The sequence below is a fragment of the Dermacentor silvarum genome, chromosome 7 (assembly GCF_013339745.2).
Source record: "Dermacentor silvarum isolate Dsil-2018 chromosome 7, BIME_Dsil_1.4, whole genome shotgun sequence".
Classification (NCBI taxonomy): domain Eukaryota; kingdom Metazoa; phylum Arthropoda; class Arachnida; order Ixodida; family Ixodidae; genus Dermacentor; species Dermacentor silvarum.
The window spans coordinates 7,753,360-7,779,071 of record NC_051160.1 but is presented as its reverse complement, the minus strand read 5'-3'; the positions used below and the strand labels follow the sequence as shown (position 1 = coordinate 7,779,071).

General features: G+C 48.4%; 1 protein-coding gene across 2 annotated transcripts in view; it reads left to right on the top strand.

Moving 5' to 3' along the window:
* Positions 1-583: 583 nt before the first annotated feature.
* The window catches only part of LOC119457493 (uncharacterized), a 276,591-nt gene continuing 251,462 nt past the window's right edge, over positions 584-25,712 (top strand). For both annotated transcript variants that reach the window (XM_049670126.1, XM_037719079.2), the window contains exon 1: positions 584-1,191. In XM_049670126.1, the coding sequence (XP_049526083.1) occupies positions 1,086-1,191 (106 nt within the window). In that variant the 5' untranslated portion in view covers positions 584-1,085. The remainder of the gene's footprint in view (positions 1,192-25,712) is intronic.

The window sequence follows — 25,712 nt, the reverse complement described above, 5'->3', positions numbered from 1 at the left end:
GTGCGGGAACAACAGCTCCCAGTGGCCATCTAGGCGGCCCCAGGCCCGGGTCTCCCAATCGCCGGATTTCAAATATGTCACTCACTCCACCAGTAGAGCACCCAGGATCTGTGCCTGGGGTTGACAGTTTGCCTAGGTTTGGCAATACCATCTAAACAGCACTAATTTCAATTTCTTCACGGGAAATTGTCAAAAAATGCGCTATTTGCGAGTGTGCAGACGATTGCGCGTCTTACATCTTAGTTGTAGTACTCAAAGGCGCAAGGAAAGAACAGGGCTTAAACAAAAGGGAGGGGGGGGGGGTTACACCCCCCCTCGTTGCGCCACTGTTCGCCACTCTACATCCGCTCGCCGGCGCGAAACCCAGGCGTGGGAAACACGTTTGGCGCCAAAATGTGCTAGCGCTGCCGCCAAAACGCGGGCAGTAAAATAAACCATCAGCTGCAAAGCAGGCATCAAGCAGACAAGCGCCCGGAGCGCCACCGCTCTTGTGGCCAGCGGCGCCGCAGAGCGGCCAGTCCTGTAACTACAACAACGATCCTTTCCTTCATCCCTCCCCCTCCTCTGAACAGAGAGGCTTGGCTTTGCCTGCCTCGGCGGCCGCTGCTGCGTCGCCTTCTAAAGCGTTATCGACTGCGTGCAGCAGCAAACAGCCGAGCCGAGCAGCCCGAGCCAGTCGGGATAACGCTCGCGGTTGCGTCGGGTGTGTGGACTGCGCCGTGACCGAGGATCGGTGTGTAAGGACAGCAGAGTGGCTTAGAGTATCTGCGCCGTCTCGACAACAAAAGGTGGGGGAAAAAAAAGAAGAAAAAAAAAAAAGGGGGGGCAGCAGACCCGGCGTTTAGCACCGCACCCCGCGCTCAGCCTTTTGAACCTCGTGCCAATCCTTCCCACCCGGCACGCACTCTCGGTGTTGTTGTTTGCCGGGCGTTGGAACTGCTCCCCCGTACAGCCTTCGTCGTGTGCCGGCGGTCGGAAGCAACCGTGTGGCATGCACGGCTGTTCGCCGCGTGCTCGGCCGCCGAGCTGGTGCGGCCACTGATGAGGCATTGCGGACTACCGCGCGCGGTGCCGTCGCCGACGGTATGCAGCATCGGCCGTCGTGCCGCCTGGACGGGTGCCCGCACGACGTGGTCGCGGTGCTGCTGCTGCTGCTGCTCGCGGTGGAAGTGACACCGGCAGCGTACATCCGTGAGTCTCCCCTTCTCTTTTACCCACATTTTGGTTATCCCGGTACCAACTGCCGCAACGCAAGGCGCCGAGTTTTCTGCTTAAGAAAATCAGCATACGTCAGCGATCGCTCCCACTCTGAGAGCTCATTTGCTAGCGACAGCTTTCACATCGGACACCGCCATTTGCTGGAGGACAACTTATTTGCGATGCACGAAACGTCGCCATAGTATTGCCCACCGTGGCCTCCGAAAAGCACGCACTGCTCAGTCTGTCCGGCGCGCAAAACGCCGCTCAAATTACCGAACGCCGAAGCGCATCCTGCACCTAATTGCGCATTGATGTATGATTGCGAACGTGGCGGTTGTGGGCGTAGTTTTCGTTTCCTTCACCCTGTGGCTAGGCTGAAGATGAGGAGGTTGTCTGACGTCAGTACGGCCACAGCAGACCCAGTTTCCAGCTTTTAACTTCCGTCACAGCAAATTCAGATAAGCTTCGAAATTTTAGTCAGGGGTAAAGCACTCGACAACTTTACCCATTTTATGATAGAGGGTTGAACATTGAGCCAAGTTTTTAATTCGTATCGCGGCAACTTTTACCTGGCACAAATTCAATCACACATTCATGCTGTGCGAACGTCCATATAGCCGGGCTGGGCAAAGATACCTTGCAAATGTATCACGATACAAGATACTCAGCCGATAAGTATTTGAGGTAGTGATACAAGATAGTAGCAAAATAAATGTATCCGATACGACACATTTGTGTCTTAAGCTACATCAGTTATCTCGTTATGGCACCATAACGTGATGATGGCCCTGCACGTTTGCAGGTGTTTACATGTAAATTTTTTATCTACCGCCCAGAGACCTCATTCCTTTCAAACACCTTCTAATAACACGTAAGAATTTTTTTTCGGCATTCTGTCCAAGTATGTATCGCTATCCCGCTGCCGTCTATGAGGCCTGATGGACTTGCATCAATCTCCCTTCAAGCAAGCTAAAACAACTCGTCCGAGTCAAAGTCTGCCTGAAAAAAGAAGAAATATCCGGGGGGGGGGGGGGGGGGGGACGGTCGTCTACAAAATTCGTTTGCCAGGATTGTCAGGCGTGCTATGGGCACCGTTCACTGTTCCGATGGCGCTACGACATTTCATGTTTTGCCCCAGTATTGCCGACGCCGGCCGCTAGAGAGGCGATGAAAATGATACGCCATTCCGAACGACAACGGCTTCCTTATCGTCGCAAGTTGAGAGGTATGCCCTGCGCTTTGGCGATATCAAGCTCAGAATTGTTCCCGCTGCTCATATCGATTGCGAACGCGTGCGATCATATGCAGAGCATGCGCACTCTGATATTTTCACAACAGTCTTCTTTCGTGATAAGCGATCGAAAGTATCACGGCGAATGTATACAGCGTCTCTCCAGTTTTGCTGGTTTTGACACTGGCCGTCCCAAAGCTTCACTTGTAGTGGCGCATAGATCGCCCGCAAACTGTAATGCACGGTGCCTATATACGTAGGCGAGACGGGGAACTTTGAAAGAAGGCTACAGGCAACATCGCAATGATGTAGCCAAAGGACACACGGTTTCCAGCGCCCTGGCAAAGCATCATGAAAAGACAGTATAAACTGGGCTTCCATCATCGAAAGAGAGAAGAAATTATTATCCCGATTGAATAATTCTGCATACAATCTACTACTAACACGATAAACCGGGCCCTGAGTTGTACGCAAGCGCATTACGTGTTCCGACGCATTCGTTCATTGTGAACAAGGCACCCGTATTGGGCGCCGAAACGTCAATCCGGTGTTTTGTGTTTGTTTCAGTTTCTTCCAGCCATGTTCTTTCCTCGCCAGACTTCGTGGCGCAGGTACGCTGCGCTATCGGCGATATTTCTATACCGCTTTTACACTCGGTACGATGCACTGCTTTAGTTCAATTATATAATCGTCTTCTTTTGCTACGTGTTCGTTCGTACATGTTCGTAACACCTTAAGCGTCAGTGCATAATCTGCCTGCTACACACTGAAAGGTAGCACGTGTTCTACGGACGTAACAGTGTTTATGAACAACAAATTGCGCTATCTATTTTTCAGTTTTTTGCGTCAGTAAACGACAGTAAATGCAGCGATAGTGTATCAAGGTACCTAAAGACGTAGAAACGCCATGAAGTTGAAAGAACAAACTTGGTGCGATAAAGCGCCACCCCATTTCAAACGAAATGCCGATATCTCAGCATTCTCATCATCATAAAAACTGCATAGGGGAATTTGTACCAATGTTAATGCGTGCGTGACTTTTAAGTGAATGTGAAAGTTGATGATGTAAGTGAATTCAAAGTTGAATGATGGCCTTGCAAAGCATACATCTCGATTTGACCTTTGACGAAGAACATAACAGTGGATAATGTTCCATTTAAGAAAGCATGCTAGCCAACTGTCACTAGCCGCGATCGGCACTTCGTATAGAAACTTGCAGAAAATACATTCTAAACTGTGTGGGAGACTTGAGCGGTCGCCCGCATTTAATAACAAACTCGTCTTTCGCATTCTCAAGAGAGGGCGTTGGAAAAACATGGGAAAATGTTGACATCTCTCGAAAAAGGTTGACGGTCGGTGGAGTAACGGAACTGCGGCACCAAATGCGTATTTATATAAAAACGTTGCGAGGCTAGAAGGTGAGTAATATTTCCGACGCAGCTCGACGAGTGTCCCATTTTGATCTCGTTTTCGTCCAGATCCATCTCGTCTGCGTACGTTTGTCGGCGTGGTGGCGCTCATTATTGCATTATGTCGAGCGGTATGTTCATTCTTTGACCCACATACCGTCATCAAAAGTGATCATTTTACGCAACTTCGCGTGTCATCTGCGACCTTCGGTAAATTCCTCGTTGGCGTTCCGTAATTCTCCGCACACGGGCGCGGTAGCGCTGAGTCACAGGTTGGTGCGTAGGCGTGAGAATATTTCTTTAACTATAGCTTTTATTTTCAAGTTGTAATAACATTTCATCATTTCGTATTGTCGGCGCCTCCAGGACACCAAAGGGGCAACGGGAACACCACAGCTAAAACCCGGACTGGCCCTTGTGTTGGGGCTCGCCAAAGCCTGCGCGTCCTACGTGAGACCTACGCTCCCAATCTATCGTCGCGACGAGAAAAGCTCCCCGCGACTTCTGCAACATACCGTACACGTGCGAGGAGAATTATGGAGCGCCAACGAGGAATCTGCCTAACTATTGTCTGCCGTGGAAGTGGAAGAAGAAATGGCTTTTATACTTCTACCTACTTGTTTTCTAGAAATGGACAATGAATAAACGGAAGACGCGGACACCTCGGAAACGGTGGTGGTGGGTTCGCCTGGCTTTGCAGAAGCGCGAGAAGTTGTCACGCCAAGGCTTCGTTGCCGCACCTCCGGTCGCGCGACGTTGAATACTATCGCGTGTATTGCTGACAGTACGTTTTAGTGCCACTCTTTTCGTAGAGCAAGGGCTGGTTCTTGATCGCGTCGATCAGCATTACAGCCTACACTTCTGGTGCCATGTTCAATTTTACGACCGGTTGTTTACATGCTAGTGTAGCTTGCAGTGAAGCAGAACGACTTTCCGCCGCGTTTCCGCTTCGCCATGGCGAAAAAATCGGCCCGAGACTGATTTGGCTCGCAGCCTGTTTTTCTGCCTGTTTTGCCGCCTTGGCGGGCGGATTTTTGCAAGATTTTGCCGCTTCCTACAGCTTCGAGACCAAGTGTGAACGTAGCCTAAGATCCTGCGCGAGCGCGGCCTAACCGCGGCACCTAAAGGGAAGCGGCGGAAATGTATACCGGAGATTTCGACCACGTGGGGTCTTTAACGTGCACCTAAATCTAAGTAAACGGGCCTCGAGCGTTTTCGCCATCATCTAAAATGCGGCTGCCGCATTTGTTGCTTCATTTGTTGCACATTTGTTGCTTCAGAATGCGGCCGCCACATTCTCGCCCAAAACTTCACAGAGTGTCAAAGCCTTGACAAACACCGTGACAGTTTTTTCCATATGCAGACATGATTCGCTGTAAATTACCAACCAAACGGAAGCGCCCAGGAATGAAATTGTGATAGTAGCACCGGTTTCATGAATTATGTCAGCGCGAAGCGACGAAAACAAAGGGCGGGTAAGTGGGGGGGGGGTTGAACCCCCCACCCGGGCTACGCCACTGGCTGGTAACACTACTATCCTTACTCCGTATAGCTCTCTACTAATTTGCTATCGCATTCATTGCTTCGCCTTTAGGGCGAAACTGTGACATTTTTTGGGCTAGGACGCCGCTGCTCCGGTACGCAAGGCAGACGCCGGTTCGTGCTACTATGTGGTTGCCTCAGGATTTATCCGTGTTTGTGTGCTTTCTCGTGCGCATTCTCGTGTGCTTTTTTGTGTGATCGTGTGTGTGAGCAGCTTGCCTCATGTTTCCTGTGCTTGAGTACGGTTCTTTGGTGTGCGCGTGTGTGGCAGACGGTTTTATTGCGATAGCAATTACATGGACACTCAAGGAGGATTTCTGCCGTCGCCGTCGTTGCCGTCGCCGTGAGGTTCCGTATGACGTCAACGCCTAATGAAATCGTCGCCGCGCGCCGGACGCTGATAGTGCGAGTAAAAGGGCGCGATGGACGCGCGCGCTTTCACGGGGAGCGAACGCACGGCGGAGAACAAACGTGCATTCTGCGCCGTGCTCCCTGAAGTTCTGCAGAATTAAGCGTCTCTTTCTTTCGTTACAATCACCATATATATAGAGCAAACTATATATATGGTGATTGTAACGAAAGAAAGAGACGCGTAATTCGCGGCCGTGGGGGGACGGGAGGGAGGTAGGGAGGGGAGGCGACGTTTAGCTGCGGCCTTCCCTGCACAGGGGTTGGAGCAAGTAGGCGCTTCAACCCCCCCCCCCCCCCCCCGCCCACACACACGCACGCACGCACGCACACGCACGCACACGCACGCACACGCACGCACACGCACGCACACGCACGCACACGCACACACACACACAGTTTCTTAACATACATACATAGTTTCTTAACAAAACGTCGCTTTATGCATTGAAGCTCAAAATTAACTGGAACGCCAATGCATTTCTCCGCAAAGTTCGGGAATTAATATCTCGAAACTGGTGTCATCCTGAAAATTAATTCTAAGTGGATCATCCTGGCGAACTCCACGGCTACAATTTGTAAACTGCAATATGGGCCATCAGGTAATTATTTAAAAACTTCATTAGTGAATTTTTGTTAATTCGTCGATTATGCATTTCAATTTTTTGTGCAGGTGATGTCCGCCTCTTCGAGTAGACCAACTCATTAACTAGAATTGGGCTATCTGCCACAGGCAACCTTAAATAAATTTTGAAAGTGTTCGCTGAAACAGCCTGTATATATATATATATATATATATATATATATATATATATATTGTAGTGAAGAAGAGGGACGATGCAGTGGGGCACCCTTACCAGAGCTGTCTAGTACGTGGGTCAAGCTCTCCAGCTAGCGCATCGCTCGGACTACGCCGCTCGCGCCCGCAGTTCCCTGAGCTGATCCAACGGTCGGCTCTGACGCTTGCGTGCAATAAACGCCTGTACAAGATATATATGTATACGTGCACAATTTGTTACAGGCAGAGGGGTCGGCTTGAGCTAGCATGTTCGGGCCTGCTACACTGCACAGGGGAAGAAGAAAAGGGGAGAAAAAAGAGTGATGAAAGATGATGCGCTAACCTTATACTTACCCCAACCTTATCTCAATAAACCAGCGTGGCGAAATACCTCTGGCTCAAGTTTGCAAAAAATAAATAAATAAAAAAAACGCAGAAAGCGGTTTACCGAACTTACCTGACGCTTTTATCGCGTTTAGTCAGCCTATATGATATGATGCGATGATACATATGATACGATGCCAGACGAGAACTCAACTTACAACTAAATTTTAATGATAACCGAGACCATTTCGTGCATGACTTGCCTGCTGACGTCAATTACGAGAAAACGTATCAAAACCTAAAGAGAGGAATAAATAAGAAAAAAATTATACCTCCCTTTCACTCCGGGAAGATGGTCGAACAGCGAAGCTGTGGTAGTTACACCGAGTGTTACATGTGTATGTGTTGCACGGGATGCAATTGTTGAAACGCCCGTGTCAAGTATAGTGGTAGCGTCGTCTGCTACACGGTGCGGCGCATAGAAGCCGACGTGAAAGAGGTTTGAAGGAGTGAGCGTGGCACGCGGAATTCGGTGCATGGACACGAAAAGAAAAAGAAGAAATGAAACCCTGAAGACGAGCTGACGCATTGTCTCTTTGTATCAAGGCTTGTCCGTCCCCGACGACGAAGCCTGCTCTTTCCTTCGAAAAGGCTTTCGCCTTTACATTTGGTGCCGAAAACCCGGGAGCAGGACTTCGACTTGGATGGGCCATGGAGTGCTTGAAGAAGATGCGTGCAGCTCGAAGAGCTCAGCAGACGCGACTTGTGAAAGACATTAGTGGCCTCATTGAAACCAACGAGTTCAACCTGGCAACGCTCCGGACTATCCTTCAGCGTCTCGAGAAGAGCACGAATGAGCTCACGAAGATCAACGGTGAGCTTCATGCCGAGATGTCTGACGATGAGGTCGCAGCCGACTACGATTCCGTACTGGAATATGAAGACCAGGCCGCTGGCGCCCTGGGACTGCTGCGACACCATATTTTGGAGCTGTCTAATCCTCCGACCACCGGTACAGGTGTTCGTGTAGAGCCGCCGCCCATACAACCTCCCAGCGCGCTGCCTTCTGGCGAGAACGGTCCCCAAGTGAGTGCCCCTGCCACACTTGGACCAAGACTGCCCAAATTGGACCTCCTGAGATTCGATGTATCAACGATGAAGTGGCAGTCGTTTTGGGACGTGTTCCGCCACAACGTGCATGAGAACTCCCGTCTCAGTGACATCGTGAAGTTCCAGTATCTCCGCTCTCTTCTGGACGGCCCGGCAGCCAAGGCTATCGCAGGGATCCTTACCACCGAGAACAGTTACGCCGATGCCATTGAGATTCTCAAGGAACGTTTCGGGAACGCCAAGATCATCGAGGCAAACTACCTTGAGAACCTGCGTACCCTCACTCCGGTCAGCTCTTCGACCCATGTCACGGGATTGCGGAACCTGTACGATTTCGTACAGGTGAATATAAGAGGACTGAGAGGTCTCGGAGTTCCTGCGTCGTCGTATGCAGCAATGCTCGGCGAATTTTTAACGAAAGCCATTCCTCAAGACGTCATGGTAAATTACCATAGACACAGAAGCCTTAAGGTAAATGACGATCGGAACTTAAGGCCAACAGCGGAGGAAGACCTTGAAGATCTCCTGCAGTATTTTCGCGTCGAGGTTGACTGCAGGGAGAGAACAGCTCACGGTCCATTAGAGGGATCCAGCAGACAGTACCTGCTGCCCGGATCCGGTCGCCGACAGACACCACCGTCATCGGCAGCAGTGCTTAAGAACAGTGCCACTGAAACGTGCGTCTTTTGCGAGAAGTGTCATGCAACATCAGTGTGTGACTCCTCCTTGGACCACAACGAGAAAAGGCGTCTGCTCATGGCAAGCGGCAGCTGTTTCCGGTGCACTACCAAGGGGCATCGGGCCCAGGATTGCCGCCGCAAGGTTAGTTGCACATACTGCGCTGGCAGACATGCCTCATCTATGTGTTATAAGAACAGATCGCAGGCGGTTACACCTGAACCAAAGCAGTCTCTCAGCAGCGCGTTGATGCATGCTACACAAGTAGGCAGCAAGAACCATTGCAGATTTGACACTGCTATTCTACTTCAGACGTTTAGAGCATAGATGCGGGGCCGCCATCTTTGCTGCTATGTACGAGGCATTCTTGACAGCGGCAGCCAACGTACTTTTGTTAGCCAAGAATTATCGCGCAAACTGAAGCTCGAAGTCATAGATGAAGTCGACTTATGCATACGCGTCTTTGGCCATCAATGTCCCAGCCGCACTGCTCGACGAAAGATAGTTAAGCTTGCACTGAAGAGTCAGTTTGACGGGACCCTTGTGGAAATTGAGGCTATTGAAATCCCGCACATTTGCGAGGATATTGTGGAGATTCCGCATGACAACGACTTTGTGAAGATAATAAAGAGTCGTTGTAGGCCCCTCGCTGACGCGGTTGATTATCCTGGAACACTACAGGAACCAGGAATTAGTTTGCTAATCGGGGCAGACCAGAGTTGGAAAATATTAAGAGAAGAAGTGACATGGGATGAGGCCCACAAAGAACTGGTTGCTAGGAGATCGGCACTTGGATGGGTATTGCAAGGCCCAATTAGCAACGACAGATGTCTCAATCGACGGACGCAGACGAATGTGTGTGTGCTTCGTACTTCGTGTTGCATGTTCGACGATCTATCAACATCACTGCAGAAATTCTGGCAGCTTGAGAGTTTGGGTATAACTGATCAGCCAGATGCGTCTGAACATGATAATACTGTTTGGAAAGAATTTAACAACAATGTCAAGCAGCGTGACGATCGCTACAAAGTAAGCCTTCGTTGGAAGGCGCTTGATGTCGAACCTAAAGACAACCGGATGGTAGCAATGAAAACGTTACAATGCCTTCTGCGCCGACTGTTCAAGACCGAAGACCTTTTACTTCAGTACGATACGGCGGTCACGCAGTATTCCAAAGATAGTCATGCAGAACCCGTACCTTTGCATGACACAGTCGATGACAAGACGTATTGCATGCCACATCACGAAGTCATCAAGGAGTCTTCCACGACTACAAAGTTACGGGTCGTTTTTGATGCGTCACTACGTGCGGCCGGAGCGACATCCTTGAATGATCATCCAGAGAAAGGCCCCAACGTCAACAAAGACCTGTTGAAGATGTTATAGCTTCGCATGCATAAGATTGGATCGTTCACGACGTGGAAGCCGTACATCCGTAATCGAGCCTCTGAAATGCAAGACCTAACAGTTCCTCCACTATGGAACCACTGCTCTGGAAGGGTCAACCCTGCCGACTTGATTTCCAGGGGAACGTCAGCGCGTTCGCTCTGTACCAATGACCTCTGGTGGAGAGGGCCAACTTGGCTAGCGACGCGGACCGCATTTCATCCGACAACAACTGTAGAGACCTGCCCACAACTTGTGATAGAAGAATGTGTGCCCGATACTGTCATGCTACATGCGTCAACAGAGCACCACCCTGCACTCTTCGACTTGAGCAGATATAGCTCCTGGACTCGCGTCCTTAGAGTGACCGCCTGGATCCTAAGGTTGGCCGATGGTTCCACACGACTAAGACGTCAGAAGGAAAATGTGCTACTGACTGAAGAAATTGCCAGAGCGGAAGTTTACTGGTATTCCTACATCCGAACCCAAGCTTTCTCAACGGAAATAGAATCTCTGAAAGCTTGGCGCGCCATCGAAACATCATCGCGGATAAAAGATCTCCACCCATTTCTTGGGGAGGACGACGGACTTCTACGCATAAGAACACGACTTCAGAACGCAGTTACTCAGCCTAGCGTCAAGAACCCTCTACTGCTTCCTGGCGATCACCGAGTGACGCAGCTGATCGCCCACAGTGCTCACAAGCGTCTCTTCCACGCTGGAATAGCAGTTACAGTGGCACAGCTACGGCAGAGATTCTGGACTGTGGCCGCCAGGCATTGCGTGAAGAAAATGATCGCGAAGTGCTCATGGTGTGCTTGTTTCCGCGCGAAACCTGCTTGTGTCCCAATGGCCCCACTGCCTGTAGAGCGCGTGCAAATGGCTCAGCCCTTTGACACAGTAGGAGTGGATTTTGCGGGGCCGATATATGTGACAGGTGAACCTGTTGTGAAAGCCCATGTTGTCATCTTTACGTGTGCCGTAGTACGAGTCATTCATCTAGAGGTTGTAAGACTTGCTAACACTGAATGCTTTCTAGAAGCTTTTCACCGATTCACATCTCGCCGCGGCTACCCCCGTGTTGTTTATTCTGACAATGCGTTATGCCTTAAGCGTGCTTCGCGAGAGCTTCGTACGTTATATGAACTCTTACGAGGCAGTGCAGTTGGAGACTATTTTTTGTTTACATGGCATGTCATGGAAGTTTTCGCCAGAACGCGCTCTGATGGGCTGGTTCGTGCCAGTCTCTTGAAATTGTCGAACGGCCAGGTAGTCTCGCGACCAGTGCAGCGCTTGTATCCTTTAGAAATGTGCCCCTAGCACATCTCGCGCCGGGAGTGTTGAAACGCCCGTGTCAAGTATAGTGGTAGCGTCGTCTGCTACACGGTGCGGCGCATAGAAGCCGACGTGAAAGAGGTTTGAAGGAGTGAGAGTGGCACGCGGAATTCGGTGCATGGACACGAAAAGAAAAAGAAAAAATGAAACCCTGAAGACGAGCTGACGCATTGTCTCTTTGTATCAAGGCTTGTCCGTCCCCGACGACGAAGCCTGCTCTTTCCTTCGAAAAGGCTTTCGCCTTTACAGCAATTGCGCAAACACAAGTAAACACACATCTACAACACGAACTTGTATTGAAACGTTGCGAGTAGAGGCAGCGACTTCCGACGCCACTCGACGAGTGTCCAGTTGTCTGGTCGAAACCTGCCGAACCGCCGCCAGAGGCATCGGCTGCAGTGACGGACACCGGGGAAACGCGGACGGTGTCGGCAGCAGGTCGGCGCGTTATCCGAAAGGGCGCGCCGGACAGAAACACCTTCTCTTACACCCATCGCCTCTCCTCCTCGCGCCCAGCGCGGCCTCTCATTGGTAGCCTCCTCCCCCAGCGTGCCTCTCATCCACTGCTGGTCACGGGACCTGCCCTCCCCTGGCGCGGCTCTCATCCTCTCCTGGTGACGTGACCTGCGTGACACTGGCGGATGGACGGACGGCGCAGCCTCTACCTACAACAGCTCCGCTGTTAACCAGGGCCCGCGTTCTTGTAGATATTCGTGTCAATTCTATTCTCTTCACCGTTCGTCATTGGCCCGATCGGCCACCACCAAGTCTCCATCACTGTCTTTCGCGTAGTTATTTAGCAAATTAATTTTTCACTTGCGCTGCAGGCAGGTAGGCACTTCGTGCTCTAACTGTCAAATCAATCTAATCATTTATTAACCGATGTTGCTCGGCGACTTTGCGTTTAACGCTATTTTCTACTGTGCGATATATTCGAAACTTTCGAATAACGAAGGGTTTTATTCGATCGAACTTATTATTCGTAAACACGAGTATTTTCCAAGAGTGTTTGAAAACGTATTTCAGAACGTCAACTGTGCTGAATAAAACATAGCAAAAGTAGGATAAATTTCAGCATATATGAGTGGCGCAGGGAGCCAGACAACTTGAGCGGCTATACATTGGCGCTCTCCGAAGAGTCCGGCAAACCAACTCGTTCGCAATGCTCCGTTTGTGCTAATTTTTATCTAGCAACGTTTCATGACGTGCAACAAAACCTCACTAACGTTACGGAGGGGAAACATTGCTTTGTATTAATTGTGATCGTTATTGGAAAAGCACTCGACATTCGGTTGGATTCGATTCGGCCTCAAAGATCGCTATTTGCGTACTCCTACTTGTTTATCTGCCCTCAGGCAAGACTTGCTGGGTAGTTTCCTGGGTTTGTTTGTTTTTCGCTCTGAGTGAACATTTTCAGAATACGTAAGAAGGCTAGCAGCGACGCGTCAGCGTGGAGCAAGTAGAGGGCAATCTCGATCGCAGAAACAAACAACTGCGTGGAAACCGTGTCGTCCAAATCGGTTAATCCCGTAATTATCATGCGCCATCAAATCGATCCCGACTCCACTTAAACTGAACCCGGTCTGAGCTGCTCCTTGCATTCCCTGTTGCTTTCGCGGTCCGGCTGAGAGACTGGCATTTAAATGACGCGCCCGCCAAAGGCAACGATATTATTATGTCGCCTGTGCGCTAAGAAGACTTGAGGAGTAAGAAGTGATTGAGTCAGCCCCCGCGTATAAAGGCCTTGAGTGAAGAGCGAACATGCCGAATCAGTTGCCGTTTTTAAATTGCGTTGCTTCGAGAGAGACAAAAAAGAACAACTTTTCTTTCGCGCATATTCAATTAAGAGAGGCCGTGAAAACAAGTTTTCTTGTTACCAAGAGGCGAAAAAATGATTTATGGCGCTGTCGAGGGAGATATCTGCGTTTAAATAACTTTACCTCTTTCTCTCTTATTTTTAGTTTACGCTTTCTTTCCTTCCCAAACGTCGTTCTTTTCTTCTAGTGTTCATTTCTTTTGGACCATTCACTGTGTTGAAACTGACAAACCGACATCATTACAACGACAGAAAATGGTTGGTGACTGCGAATGGAACTGGCGCGCTGCTAAGAGGAAAATCAATTTTCTCGGTGTCACCTTGGCAAAGCCGTTGGGCTATAGTTCGAATTCCATTCTGCGCTAAAGCTTTGCAGAGTAGACAGCAGCGCCAGAACACACAGCCTAGCGAGTGGGCGAAGCAAAACTGGAGAGACGCTGTATACGTTGGCCGTGACACTTTCGATTGCTTAACACGAGGCAAGACTGTCCGAGTAGTGAAAACGTCGAAAGTGCCCATGCGCAGGGCATAACACTCAGACGAACGACGAATAGTGACCGCTATCGTTTGGAATCATTTTCATCACCTCTCTAGCGGCCGGTGTCGGCGACGCTGGGGTGAAAAATGTAAACGTCGTAGTGGGGCCCTCTGAACAGTGCAGGGTGGCCACAGACCGTTTTATCGGTGAGGAGGACTACTACTAACGTTGTGAGAAAGTAAGCTTGGCCCTTGAGGGAGCACGGCGCCAGCGAGGAGGAATGTAGCCTCAGACAAGCGCACTGGTATGTGCGGATCGCTGTTTCTCCCAGCGTTAGCGTGCAACGGTAGCGGTGGCATTACGAATTAGTGCGATTTTAACGTGTTCCGTCTGTGATTGCTGCGATGTCAGATTACTCAGGGTTAACGGGCTACTACTTTTCCGCTGCAAACATAACTTTCGGAAGCGAACGTGAAGTGCATCTTCAGCCGCGGCGACTTCGTGGATTCCGACGCTGGTGTTGCAGCCAAGCGTCCGCTTAGGATTGCCAGCATAAACAGAAGGAACTTCACGCCATCAGCTTCGTCGCGTGTACGTTCTGGAGATTTTGTTTCCACTGAGCGCACGGCGACGAACTCACACCCATGATCAAACTCGGATATGAACGCAAGGTGCGTATTCGAGTCGATCAACTAGTCGAATGGACGAAGTCAGCTATTTCTTCGTGCATGCACGTTAAGTTTATCTGTTCAATTGTTTTCTAAGATTATCATGCGTGGCGACAAAAGTGCTGGTGGATGTTAGCCGAGGAAGTATTATGAAAACAGTACGTGCCGACGAAGAAAGTGAAGGCGAATTCTTTTTCGTTTTGCAATCAAATACATGCCTACCGTGTGCCGGCCGCCCCTGGTTCACATGGGCTCTCCCGTGCTTCCGAATCTCGCCGGCAAGCTGTCTGGCCGACGTCGCGTATCGCGCGCTGTGTTACTTCAGAGAATGAAATTGCTGTTCAGAGAGTGTTGGTTTTTCTGCTCTCCCGAACATGGTGGAAGAAAAATATAGGAGGGAGCATTACGTCACGCAGCCAGCCTTGGCAAGCGAACGCTGCGTGTAGCAGGCAGTGGTGGCCAACACGTGACCTCTTGCGTCGAGATCACGGAGAATCCGAGATTTTCCGAAATGTTTGGTTACTGGTAGTTTTTATTCGGTGCGCGCGCGACCGGCAGCTGCACACATGCAGGAAGCGACAAGATTTTTCCTTGTTTTTGTTTATTTCAAGAGTTTCTGATGGTTTCGAATGGGTATCGAGAAAAAATGTGGTTGATCCCTCTTATATAGGAATCGGTATAGAACACGAAAGTGAAACGTGTCTTCACAGAAGTAGTGTAATGTTTATTGCACATTGATATATAATGTCTATTGGTGTTTTGTGGCTAAAGCGCCCTTAGGCGTTGATGCACCCACGCTGACGCCTGGTGGCACGTCTCCTCCATCACGACTACCAACGTCGATGACCATGAGCAACCGTCGTGCATATGGAAGCTGCACTACGCTGCACACGCTAGCACAACGCGAAAGACGAAGCACGTAACTGACACACTAATACAACGCGCAAGACAAAGCACGTAACTGAATCGTCACCGAGTCAAATCAGCGCGTACAGCGCGTCGTAATTGCAGCCTCCGCGATCAACTTCAGAAACATTTTCAGAGCTAATTGCGGAGGCCACGCTCCGCTGTGCTGAGTACGGTGAACGCCGCCACCTAGGTGGCGTTGGTAGTGCTTCTTGATGCCAGCGTCCCTTCGAATGCTGGCATCGAGGCGTCGTAGTGCTGAGACCACCGAAGCGTTCACTGTCGGTGCGCGTTAGTGTCATAATGCAGTACTTCTCTTTTCTGCTCGTAGGCGGCGGCACCGCCCCGAGCAAGAGCGCGGGTACACGGAGGAGTGTTAGATATATAGGGCGCGTCTGTGTAGCTCTCTGCAAATGCGTTTGTGGCGCAATGGGTTAAACGCTCGGCGATCTATCGTCGCGGACCGAGAGGTCGTGGGTTCGATTTCCAAATTTTGCATGTTTGTGGAACTTTTTCTTCTGGTTTCTTTCTTTGTATTATGTTCTATGACGTATTTCCGTGATGGAAATACGTCAGTGAAGTCTTGGTGGACCCCGGCATAAAACACTTTCGTGTTAAAAAAAAAAAAGAAACAGCCGGGAGTACTACGGCGCGCTCTGACGTTTCCTCCGTGCTGTGACGTTTTCATCACGTGTTGGGCCACCACAGTCCAACGTGACCACAGTCGGCGACAATGCTCCCTCCTATAGACCTTTTCACAAACCGACGTTTGAACAGCGCCATTGGCCGACACGAGCGACGTCTAGCGTCGCCGCCATTTTGGACTGTGCGCCTTGCGAGAGCCGGCCGGCCGCACTTCGGTTGTGTGATCTTCGCTGCGCATTATTTCGATTTTTTCTTCCGCTTCGCTTGTCTTGTGCCGCTTGACTTGTTACATGTTTCACGTGCTCGCGTGAGCGCTCAGTGTGGTGTGCCATGGCAACAGCAAGCCCAGCCAGTAGATGTGGTGTTTCTTCATCGGTAGCGGCGGCATCCGCGCCTGCTTCGTCGAGACCTGGCGTGCTAATCAGTGGTATATTTCATTGTTATTGCTGGGCACATGTGACCGTATCGTCGATTGAATCTGATCACCATTACGTTTCGCGATTGAGGGTTGCCTCATTTAGCGAAAGCAGGCGCGTACGTAGCTGTCGGGCAATGCTTATATAGAACCAGGCGCCAGCGGCCCGACGACGCGTGTCAGTGGTTGGTAGATATGCGGTGGTTACTCCATACGCTTCCGACGCAACTGAGCAGCTCAATAATGCAAAATTTATTGGATCTGGTGCGGTGCAGTGTGCTTATAACCAAATGTCAAAGCATAAGCGTGGCGATCGAGCAGCGCGGTACCTGCAGCGAACCGACGCGCGACAGTGATCACAGATATGCCAGGGCAACTGATACAGCCCAGGTGCTAGATTTCTATATTTAGTATTTAGTAGTTATTTATTTATACATACTGTCAATCCCAATAGGTATTATAACATGACTTGTTATAAAGGTATACTTGTTTACCTATTTTTTACGTTTGTTTACCTGGAATGGCTTTTCTTTCGAATGTCTGAATTTGGAACAAGCTTCGCTCACGGTGAACCTTAACGTAGATCGTGCGCGAAGTTTGTATTGAAGATATCGCGTAGGAAAGAATTGTTCATGTGCGCTATCTCTGAAGCGAAATAAGATAATATTGCAGCGTTAGGGCCATCTCTGCTCTTTCTCTAGTTTCTGTGCAATGTTCATAATAAAGTAATGTCGAGTCTTGACAATTGTCGAATAAATACATATGCGTATGACTGTAAACCACTACTGACCGTGAGTGAAAAGCGCTTAGTGGTCAGCGAAGCGGTCACTGCACGCACGTAAGTATTTCACTTGATCGACTGTGCGAATAATTTTTTTTTTGTTACTGTTATTCTTGAAAGTATGATGCTATTGCCCGCGCGTACCCATGCGAATACCATTTTTTACGTTCTAGCTTGCGCGGGCTCATTTAGCGCGTTTCTACGCCATGCACAGTTAGCGCATTACGGTTCGCGAACTCTAGCACTGGCGCTAGGCCGCGCTGATGAGGTTGACACGGTCGTTTTTGCATTCTTTTGCTGCCCAAGCACATAGACAACGCTCAAAGATGGGTGAGCTCGATGCAGCACCACACTATTGAAGTTAATTACCTTTATGGGCAGGGCCACGTAGGGTGCGTGTGAACGCAGAGACAATGTTTTGGTGGACACAGGGTCTGCATACATCTTCCATAGGACACGATTTTTCCAGATCGTTGCGAAGTGTATTTACCGACTAGTTCTCTCGCAGAGTGCTCCAATTTATCTTATACCGGTGTCACACGGCCACTTTTGATAGCGATCGAAACCGATCTGGATCGGAATGTTCGACCGCGATTGGCTCCCTTCCGCAGATTGAGCAAAGAATCCAATCGCGACCAAGAAATTCGACCCATATCGGGCTCGATCACGATCAAAAGTGCGCCGTGTGACCCCCGTATTAGGCACTGGAATGATGTCGTGTTTGAAAGAATAACAAATGTAGCCTCTGCCACTACATACGAGAAAATATTGCATTGAAGAGCTGACAATTCTCGCAACCTGTTGGGAAATGAGCCGAAAAGAGTTTACCAAAATGCGTTATTTTACTGATGTGTGCATTGGTTCACATTAGACTGAAATGCCAAGTCCTCAGGTGATGCAGGAAACCGGCGAAGCGTGATCATACCACATCGCGGCAGTGGTCTCGCGGAGTGCTGTGTTGTGGACACACTTAGTCCCTAAAATCGTTATTTTCCGCTGGTTGTTTGTGCACCCATAAACTGCACAGTGCTGAACTGTAGCCTTTTGGTGAATATATATGCCATTATTTACGAGCGTAAGTCATTCGTGACAAAAATAAACGGAAACATCGAAGGAAAGCTACCACTCCGCAATGCAAGCGCAAGGCAAGCTCACAGTCCAGACCGAACAGGCAACACTGACACATACTCTCCACGCCAGACCGTCGGGAGCGCCCTCGTGAAAATGTCTATATTTTCCTTCCTCCATGCTGCGAGGTGCCCAGGCATCGCACTGACTTACGAGTGCGTATATTCTTTCAACGCGTCGCGTGCGTCTGTTGATATTCGCGGCCTCTGTCGCCAGGTCGTTTTATCGAGTACACCGTGTGAACCGCCCTCCCGGTCAAGTTATATTACAGTTCTTTATTTCGTGTGTCCGGGTGCCAGGTATACAACATTTAACGCATTGTACCGCGAAAAATCTTAGGAGCAGGAAAGCTACCAAAACTTGTTTCCTCGATGCTTCGTTGCATTGGGATGCACGCTGGTTCGTCACAGGACATGGCACATGGAGACACCTCTGATTGTGCTCACCTGAGGGATACCTTAATAGAAGGTGAAGGCTAGACACAACACGTTGCTCGTACGTTATGTGTCGACAATGTTCAGACTCGCCTCCAATCGCGGCTAGAGCTGTGGTAGCGCGCCTTAGAGCCTGGCGCCGTTTGGCCGTGCGGCTATGTGGAAGCTCAGCGCTTAGTAACGACCTTCCCAGTCACGTTGAGACCTCTCAGGTAAACGCGAAAACTTGCAACTCGCTGTCAACGCACGTCCGCTGTACTCCTTCCAGCGTGGGTCCCACATACCAGCATGGCGGCGTAATACGCCAGACGATAGACGGTGCTGTGATCGCAAAAATGGCGGCGACCTCGATGAAACGGTCTATATATCTCGCACCCCCCTCCACTGAAGGAGGTCCCTGCACCGACCGACGTCCATGGTAGCCGGTATGACGGCATTCCGAATATGGGACTACGTTATTGACGCGATGACGATGGTAAAACCACAGTTTAACGTCGGCGGCTATAATGATATTGCCGCGACAACTTGGCCACATTCAAGTTGCGCGCCCTTCGTATTGGACACTGTGCACGCCGTTACGTGGTGTTGTTCAGCAACAGCAGGCAGCGATCTTCGTGGCACCATGTTGAACCCGGCTCGCATGCGCCACGCGCACGAGGCAGGACTCGAAGAAAGAAGACGGTTGGACGCCAGTTTTAGAACGCGACTGCCGGGCAACGGGAATGCTGCCCCGATGGACGTGGCCGCTCGGTGATCGTTCCAGTTCGAAGGACGCTGCCTTGGTGTGCACTGATCCGGTCATCATCCGGGTTTGCTGACAAGTAGCCGGCGGTTACTTTTCTTACCTTTATTGTTTTGTTCTAATCCCCTTGAGAGACAGTGGTGGTTATTGATGAGGTGATGTCTGCCTCATCTCCAGGCCAGAGGGCTACCCTCTGGTCTGCTTCTATTCCCCCTCAGGATCTACCGGTGGAATGGTTTCTTCGCAGTGGAGCCAGTAGCGTTTCTGTGGCTTTGGTACCTAACAATGGAGGAATTATCCGTATGAAGAACCCCAAGGTTATTCAATCAGAACTTCGAGCTATCTCATCCCACTTTCAGCAAATCACCGAGGTCAGACAGTTTGGACATGGGGGAATCATTTGCTGTTCACCAGACCAGACCTGTGTACAGGATCTACTCAAGTGCACTAACTTTGCCACGCAGCCGGTGAGATCTTTCATCCCTCCTCATCTAGCTTGCTGCAAAGGCCTAGTCCGCGGTGTGGACATAAGCTTAACTCCACCAGAAATCCTAGATATATTTTCTGCAGCAGGTGTAGTTTCCGTGTACCGCTGTACCAGACTTGTAGACAATAAGAGGGTTCCTACAGCAACAATCATAGCGATATTTGCAGGGACGGCTCGCCCATCAGAGATAAAGGCATGGCCTTTAATCTACAGGGTTGAACCCTTAGCTCCACGACCACTACAATGTCTCAAGTGCTGGCGGTACGGACACAGCGCTTATGCCTGTCGTTCAAGTGCTCGATGCCGATTATGCGGAGCAGAACATGATGCCAACGATTGCACGTCTCAGGAGCAGTCATGCTGTTTATGCAATGCGAATCATGCTGCAGACTACTCCAACTGCCCTGCCAGATCCAAAGAAATCCAGGTGATTGAAATAATTGAGAGGCGACGGTGCTCTCGTCGAGAAGCTCTTGAAGAAATTCAGAGCAGGACCTAGGGTTATGCCGGTGTAACAGCCCGTCAGTCATTCGGCATGGATCAGTCACTGCCCCAGGCAATTACAGCCAGCAATAGAAAAAGCGATGGAAAAGGCATTAGAAAAAATTCTACTAAATCTCTCTGAATCTTTGGCTTCAGTAATATCAACGCAATTGGCTGGTATATCTCAGACACTAACAGTGCACAAAATACGGCCGCCTTACTTGCAACATCACCTAAATATCAGACACCTCTTCCTTCTAACAGTGTGGATTCAGTACGTCCTTCTATTTCCGCTCAGGTTGATCATGAATGCCATTCCGATTCAGACTCTCTAGGCAATCGAGATGTAGATATGGACACTCGAGTTCTTAAACGCACAAGATCGCCTAACAACAAAATGCCTCGTTCTCCTAACTCCAAAACAAAAAAGTGTGTGAAAGAATCACTTACGAGCACTGACTTTCTAAAAGACAGTATCCTGGACCAAGCAGTTGCGGCTGCTTGTCTACCGTCAACATAGGGTGCCTAAGGATACTTCAGTGGAACTGCCGATCTATACTTTCTGCAACTACAGATTTATTATATTTAATCTCCCAACAATCGCCAGACGTTATACTATTACAAGAAACTTGTTTGTCCGCTGACCAAGACTTTCATTTAAGCAATTACAAGTGTTTTCGATTGGATAGGCCTTCCCGAGGTGGCGGATTAGCTTTTTTAATTTCGTCTAAATTCTGTCATAAAGCAAAAATTTCGCATCATACCCTATCATCCGAATGTGAAATCTTAATATTAGAAATAACTATTCCGGGTTGCGCCCCGCTCTCTATAATTAACTCCTACTTTCCCGCTGGAGTGCAAAACGTACGCCCACTTGATGTCGCAGTAACATACTGCAAAAAGAACATATTGCTTGCGGGTGACTTCAACTCACATCATGTGTCATGGGGCTTCCGCACAGACTCATCTGGAAAACGTTTATGGGATTGGGCTAATGTTAAAAATTTTACATGTTTAAATGCTAAAGTTGCCACTTTCGTGCGTTCGCAGTCACGATCTGTCCTAGATTTGACATTTGCTAGCTCAGGCATTTCCATTTCTTCTTGGACTGTGGTGGATGCCGCCACTAGTAGTGACCACCGCCCGATTGTCATTGAAATTAACAACCCCCTCATTTCTTGAAATAAACATACGCATACTTTCGTGGACTATTCAAAATTTAAAAACAATTTACAGTCAACCTTGTGTTCTAGAACAGATATGGAAACAGATATTAAAGCGATGAGCCTTAGTGCAATTTTGAAGGGTACTATTAAAAAATCAGAATTTATAGTATCATCAACAAAAGCTGCATGGAAGAAACTTATTTCCAATCAGTGCCCTACGAATTGGAGTAATTATAAATATGCTGCTGCTACGTTTAAAAGAAGTTTCCTTAGCGAAGGATAATTATGATGAAAAACGGTACAAATTTTTATCGAAAAGTGATAATAAAAAATCATTATTTAGGTTTCTTCGCTCTCGTAAGGCCTTTCCAGTGCCCATAAATATTGATTCAGTGGTTCTGTCACCAAAAGAATTATTAGAATCATTAAATAAGATCGCAAAAGCCTTAGAAGAGCGTTTTACAACTCAGCTGCAAGTAAACTTCGTAGGGGTTCTATCAGGGGATGACCTTATAGAGGTATCAATGGAAGAACTCCAGCACGTTATTCGGCTGCTCCCTGGCACAGCTCCAGGTCCAGATCGCATTACATCAGGCATGTTAAAAATATTGTTTGACCTGCCCCCACGAGACCTCTCCAATATCGTTAACTACTCCCTAATGAACGCATGGATTCCTCCTGACTGGAAACTCGCAAAAATAATCCCCCTGCTCAAAAACCAAGGAGCAGGATTGGACCCAGATAATATAAGACCTTAAGAGACAGGAAGAGAGCGGTGTGGATCAGAGAACAAACGGGTATAGCCGATATTCTAGTTGACATTAAGCGGAAGAAATGGAGCTGGGCAGGCCATGTAATGCGTAGGATGGATAATCGGTGGACCATTAGGGTTACAGAATGGATACCAAGAGAAGGGAAGCACAGTCGAGGTCGGCAGAAAACCAGATGGGATGATGAAGTTAGGAAATTTGCAGGCGCAAGTTGGAATACGCTAGCGCAAAACAGGGGTAATTGGAGATCGCAGGGAGAGGCCTTCGTCCTAGAGTGGACATAAAATATAGGCTGATTATTATTATTATTATTATTATTATTATTATTATTATTATTATTATTATTATTATTATTATTATTATTATTATTATTATTATTATTATTATTATTATTATAATAAGACCAATCGCATTAACCTCAAATGTTATGAAATTAATAGAAAGGGTATTGCACATTCGTATTATGAAATTTTTAAAGGATAATACATTATTGAGCCCATGTCGGTTTAGAGGAACGCTTGCACGGCACAGGCGGCAGTATGCAGCTTTAGTGACCCTTGATTTAGCTAAAGCCTACGATAGTGTAGAACATGTCATACTCCTAAACGTTTTAAATAGCCTGGATTTCCCTCGATATATTATAAATTGGATACATGAATTTTTAAAGGATAGAAAATTTTATTGTTCTCACCGTGGCTTGGTGACACAAAAATATAGTCAAACAAGAGGAGTTCCTCAGGGATCTGTCCTTTCTCCTATTTTGTTTAACATTTTACTAAGTTCAATCCCATTCTGCGGTAGTGTACAAGTATATGTCTATGCAGATGACACAGCATTCTTTGCGTCTGCGAGTGATATTCACTCATTACAGAGTACACTACAGTCATACTTGGGAACACTTGAAGCCTAGTTTGCGAATATTCGAATGTCGCTCAATATTAACAAAAGCGCCTTGATTGTGTTTCCATTGAATGTACCAATTAATATCTCTCTCCAATATCATCAGGAAATTATTCCGCAAGTTGACTTTATCAAATATCTCGGTGTAATATACGACACAAACCTGAGCTGGCGAAATCGCATTGATCATGTTAAATCTAGGGCGACACGCGCGGTTGGCATGATAAGCAAACTTGGCCGACATCGCTCTGGGCTACGCAGAGACACTTTAATGATGATTTATCGTATGTCTGTTTGTGCGATATTGGAATTTGGGTGCGTGCTATTCTCTGGTGGGCCAGCGTACAAAATTAACCCCCTGGTTCTCCTAGAGCGGGAGGCAATTCGGAATTGTCTCGGTTTGCCAAAATTTGTAGCTAACAATGTTTTATATCAAGAAGCACGACTGCCTACACTTCCTGCAGATTCCGCATTCTAACGGTAAAAACATATTTAAACATTTATGCATCTTCTTTGAGAAGATCACAATTTGTATTTATTAGGGAAATGAGGGCATTTTTCGATGAGCATTCGTCCCGCCTACTTCGACCTCAAGTTTTGTTTGTACAAGCTGATCTCGATCCATTAAATGTTAATATACGCGAGATCGCTTGCTCAGACAAACCCTTACCTAATATAATGATTGAATTTGACGATATATTTCCATCGAATGCCAAACTCCTGCCCACTACATACTTAAACGGCATGTTACAAGGTCATTTAACGCAACTAGGAATAGATCACGTGATCGCGACTGACGCGTCAATGAATGAAGAGAAAGCGGGTGTGGGTATTTTCTCCGAATCACTATCCTGGTCTTATGCAGTACGCCTTCCGGATTTCACACCCATATTTTTGGCTGAACTAGCAGCGATTATTTTAGCTCTGCGGAAACTTCCTTCAAATTACTCAACTGTGGTTTTAGTGACTGATTCACTGTCAGTATGTACATCGCTCACTTCATCTGCAGACACTACTGTAACCAATACATTTAAATTGTTAACCCCTCCTAACTTAAGTCTGGTACGATTGGTATGGGTTCCAGGCCATCGTGGTATATTCTTAAATGAAATGGCTGACACACTTGCGCGGATATCTCTTGATGGACCAGTTATGTCTGTCATGCCTACTTCGGCTTATGTCACTGCGGCTGGGTTTAGAAAATTTTCCCTATTACAAGATTCTACAAAACTGTAAATCCAAATGTCGGAATTTAATCATTTGTCCTTTTCGTGGGACAACAACCGCTAACAACCGCGCTCGTCGTTCGTTCGACCGCACCGTCTCTTATCTGCACACGGCTCTGACCTTTATGCGCCGTGCATTCGCCGCTCAGTTTCCGTTGAAGCGATAGACCGCACGTACCTTCGCCCGCGGCGGCGTATGCTTGCTGCCAGCGTTTTGACAGTCGTTGTCTGCGGCCATTCAGTGTGATCTATTCATGTTTGTTTGTGCGCGCTCACACCACGCTTGTTCAATCAGTTAGTAATAGTCGGGCCACATTTTCCAACGCACGCTACACATGCAATGCTGCCCGGGTCGGCAGTGCAGCGCTACAGGTGTGTCCCTTCGCACGCGCTGCCCACGGGAAGCGCTTCTCATCAACACCACCGTTTCACACGCGCCTTCTCGTGGTCATCGAGTCTCTCTTCATGTCGGTCTACTTGCGCCGCAGCACACCTGCTTACTTAATCAGCTCATGTTTACTACAATTCATATTGCTACCAAAGCCGCTCACCTTACTTCGTATGACATTGCTGTGTTGCTATCGCATTCATCGCTTCGCCCTTAGGGCGAAACTGTGACATTTTTTTCTAGTACCACCGAAAATTTAGTGCTGTTTTTATACAATTACAATGAATTTAATTATGTCTCTGCCCTGCAAATCTCTTTCCAAATTATCATAAACACTATACTTCACCCCGATTTACTTTTTCGTCTAGTGTTTTTTTTTTTTTGTTTTTTTTTATCTCCCCCTTCCGTTTAACCTTCAACCGCCGGCTTCTTGGCCAATCCCCCGTAGTGGGTAAGCGCCACGGATGAGGATCAAGCAAGCAAGCAACCATTCTTCACGACCGCAGTGACTTTTAGTCGTGGGCACAGGTTCGCCCTTAATAAATATCGTTGTTTTGTTAACCTGTGTTTCTCAACATCGTTACAATATGACGACATGGCGAGAGCTAGAATGGCGACGATGGAAGGATCGCGACGACGGTGTAACAACGAATGCACGACGAGGACTGTACGATGACGAGTGTATCACAGTGGCCTGAGTACCACTGTATCCACGGAGGAAGGAAGGAGGGAGCATTACGTCACGCAGCCAGTCTTGGCAAGCGAACGCCTCGTGCAGTGGTGACCCAACACTCTTGCGTCGAGATCACGGGAATCGAGATTTGCTGAGACGTTTGGTTACCGGTACTTTTTATTGGTGCGGCGCTCATCATGACGTC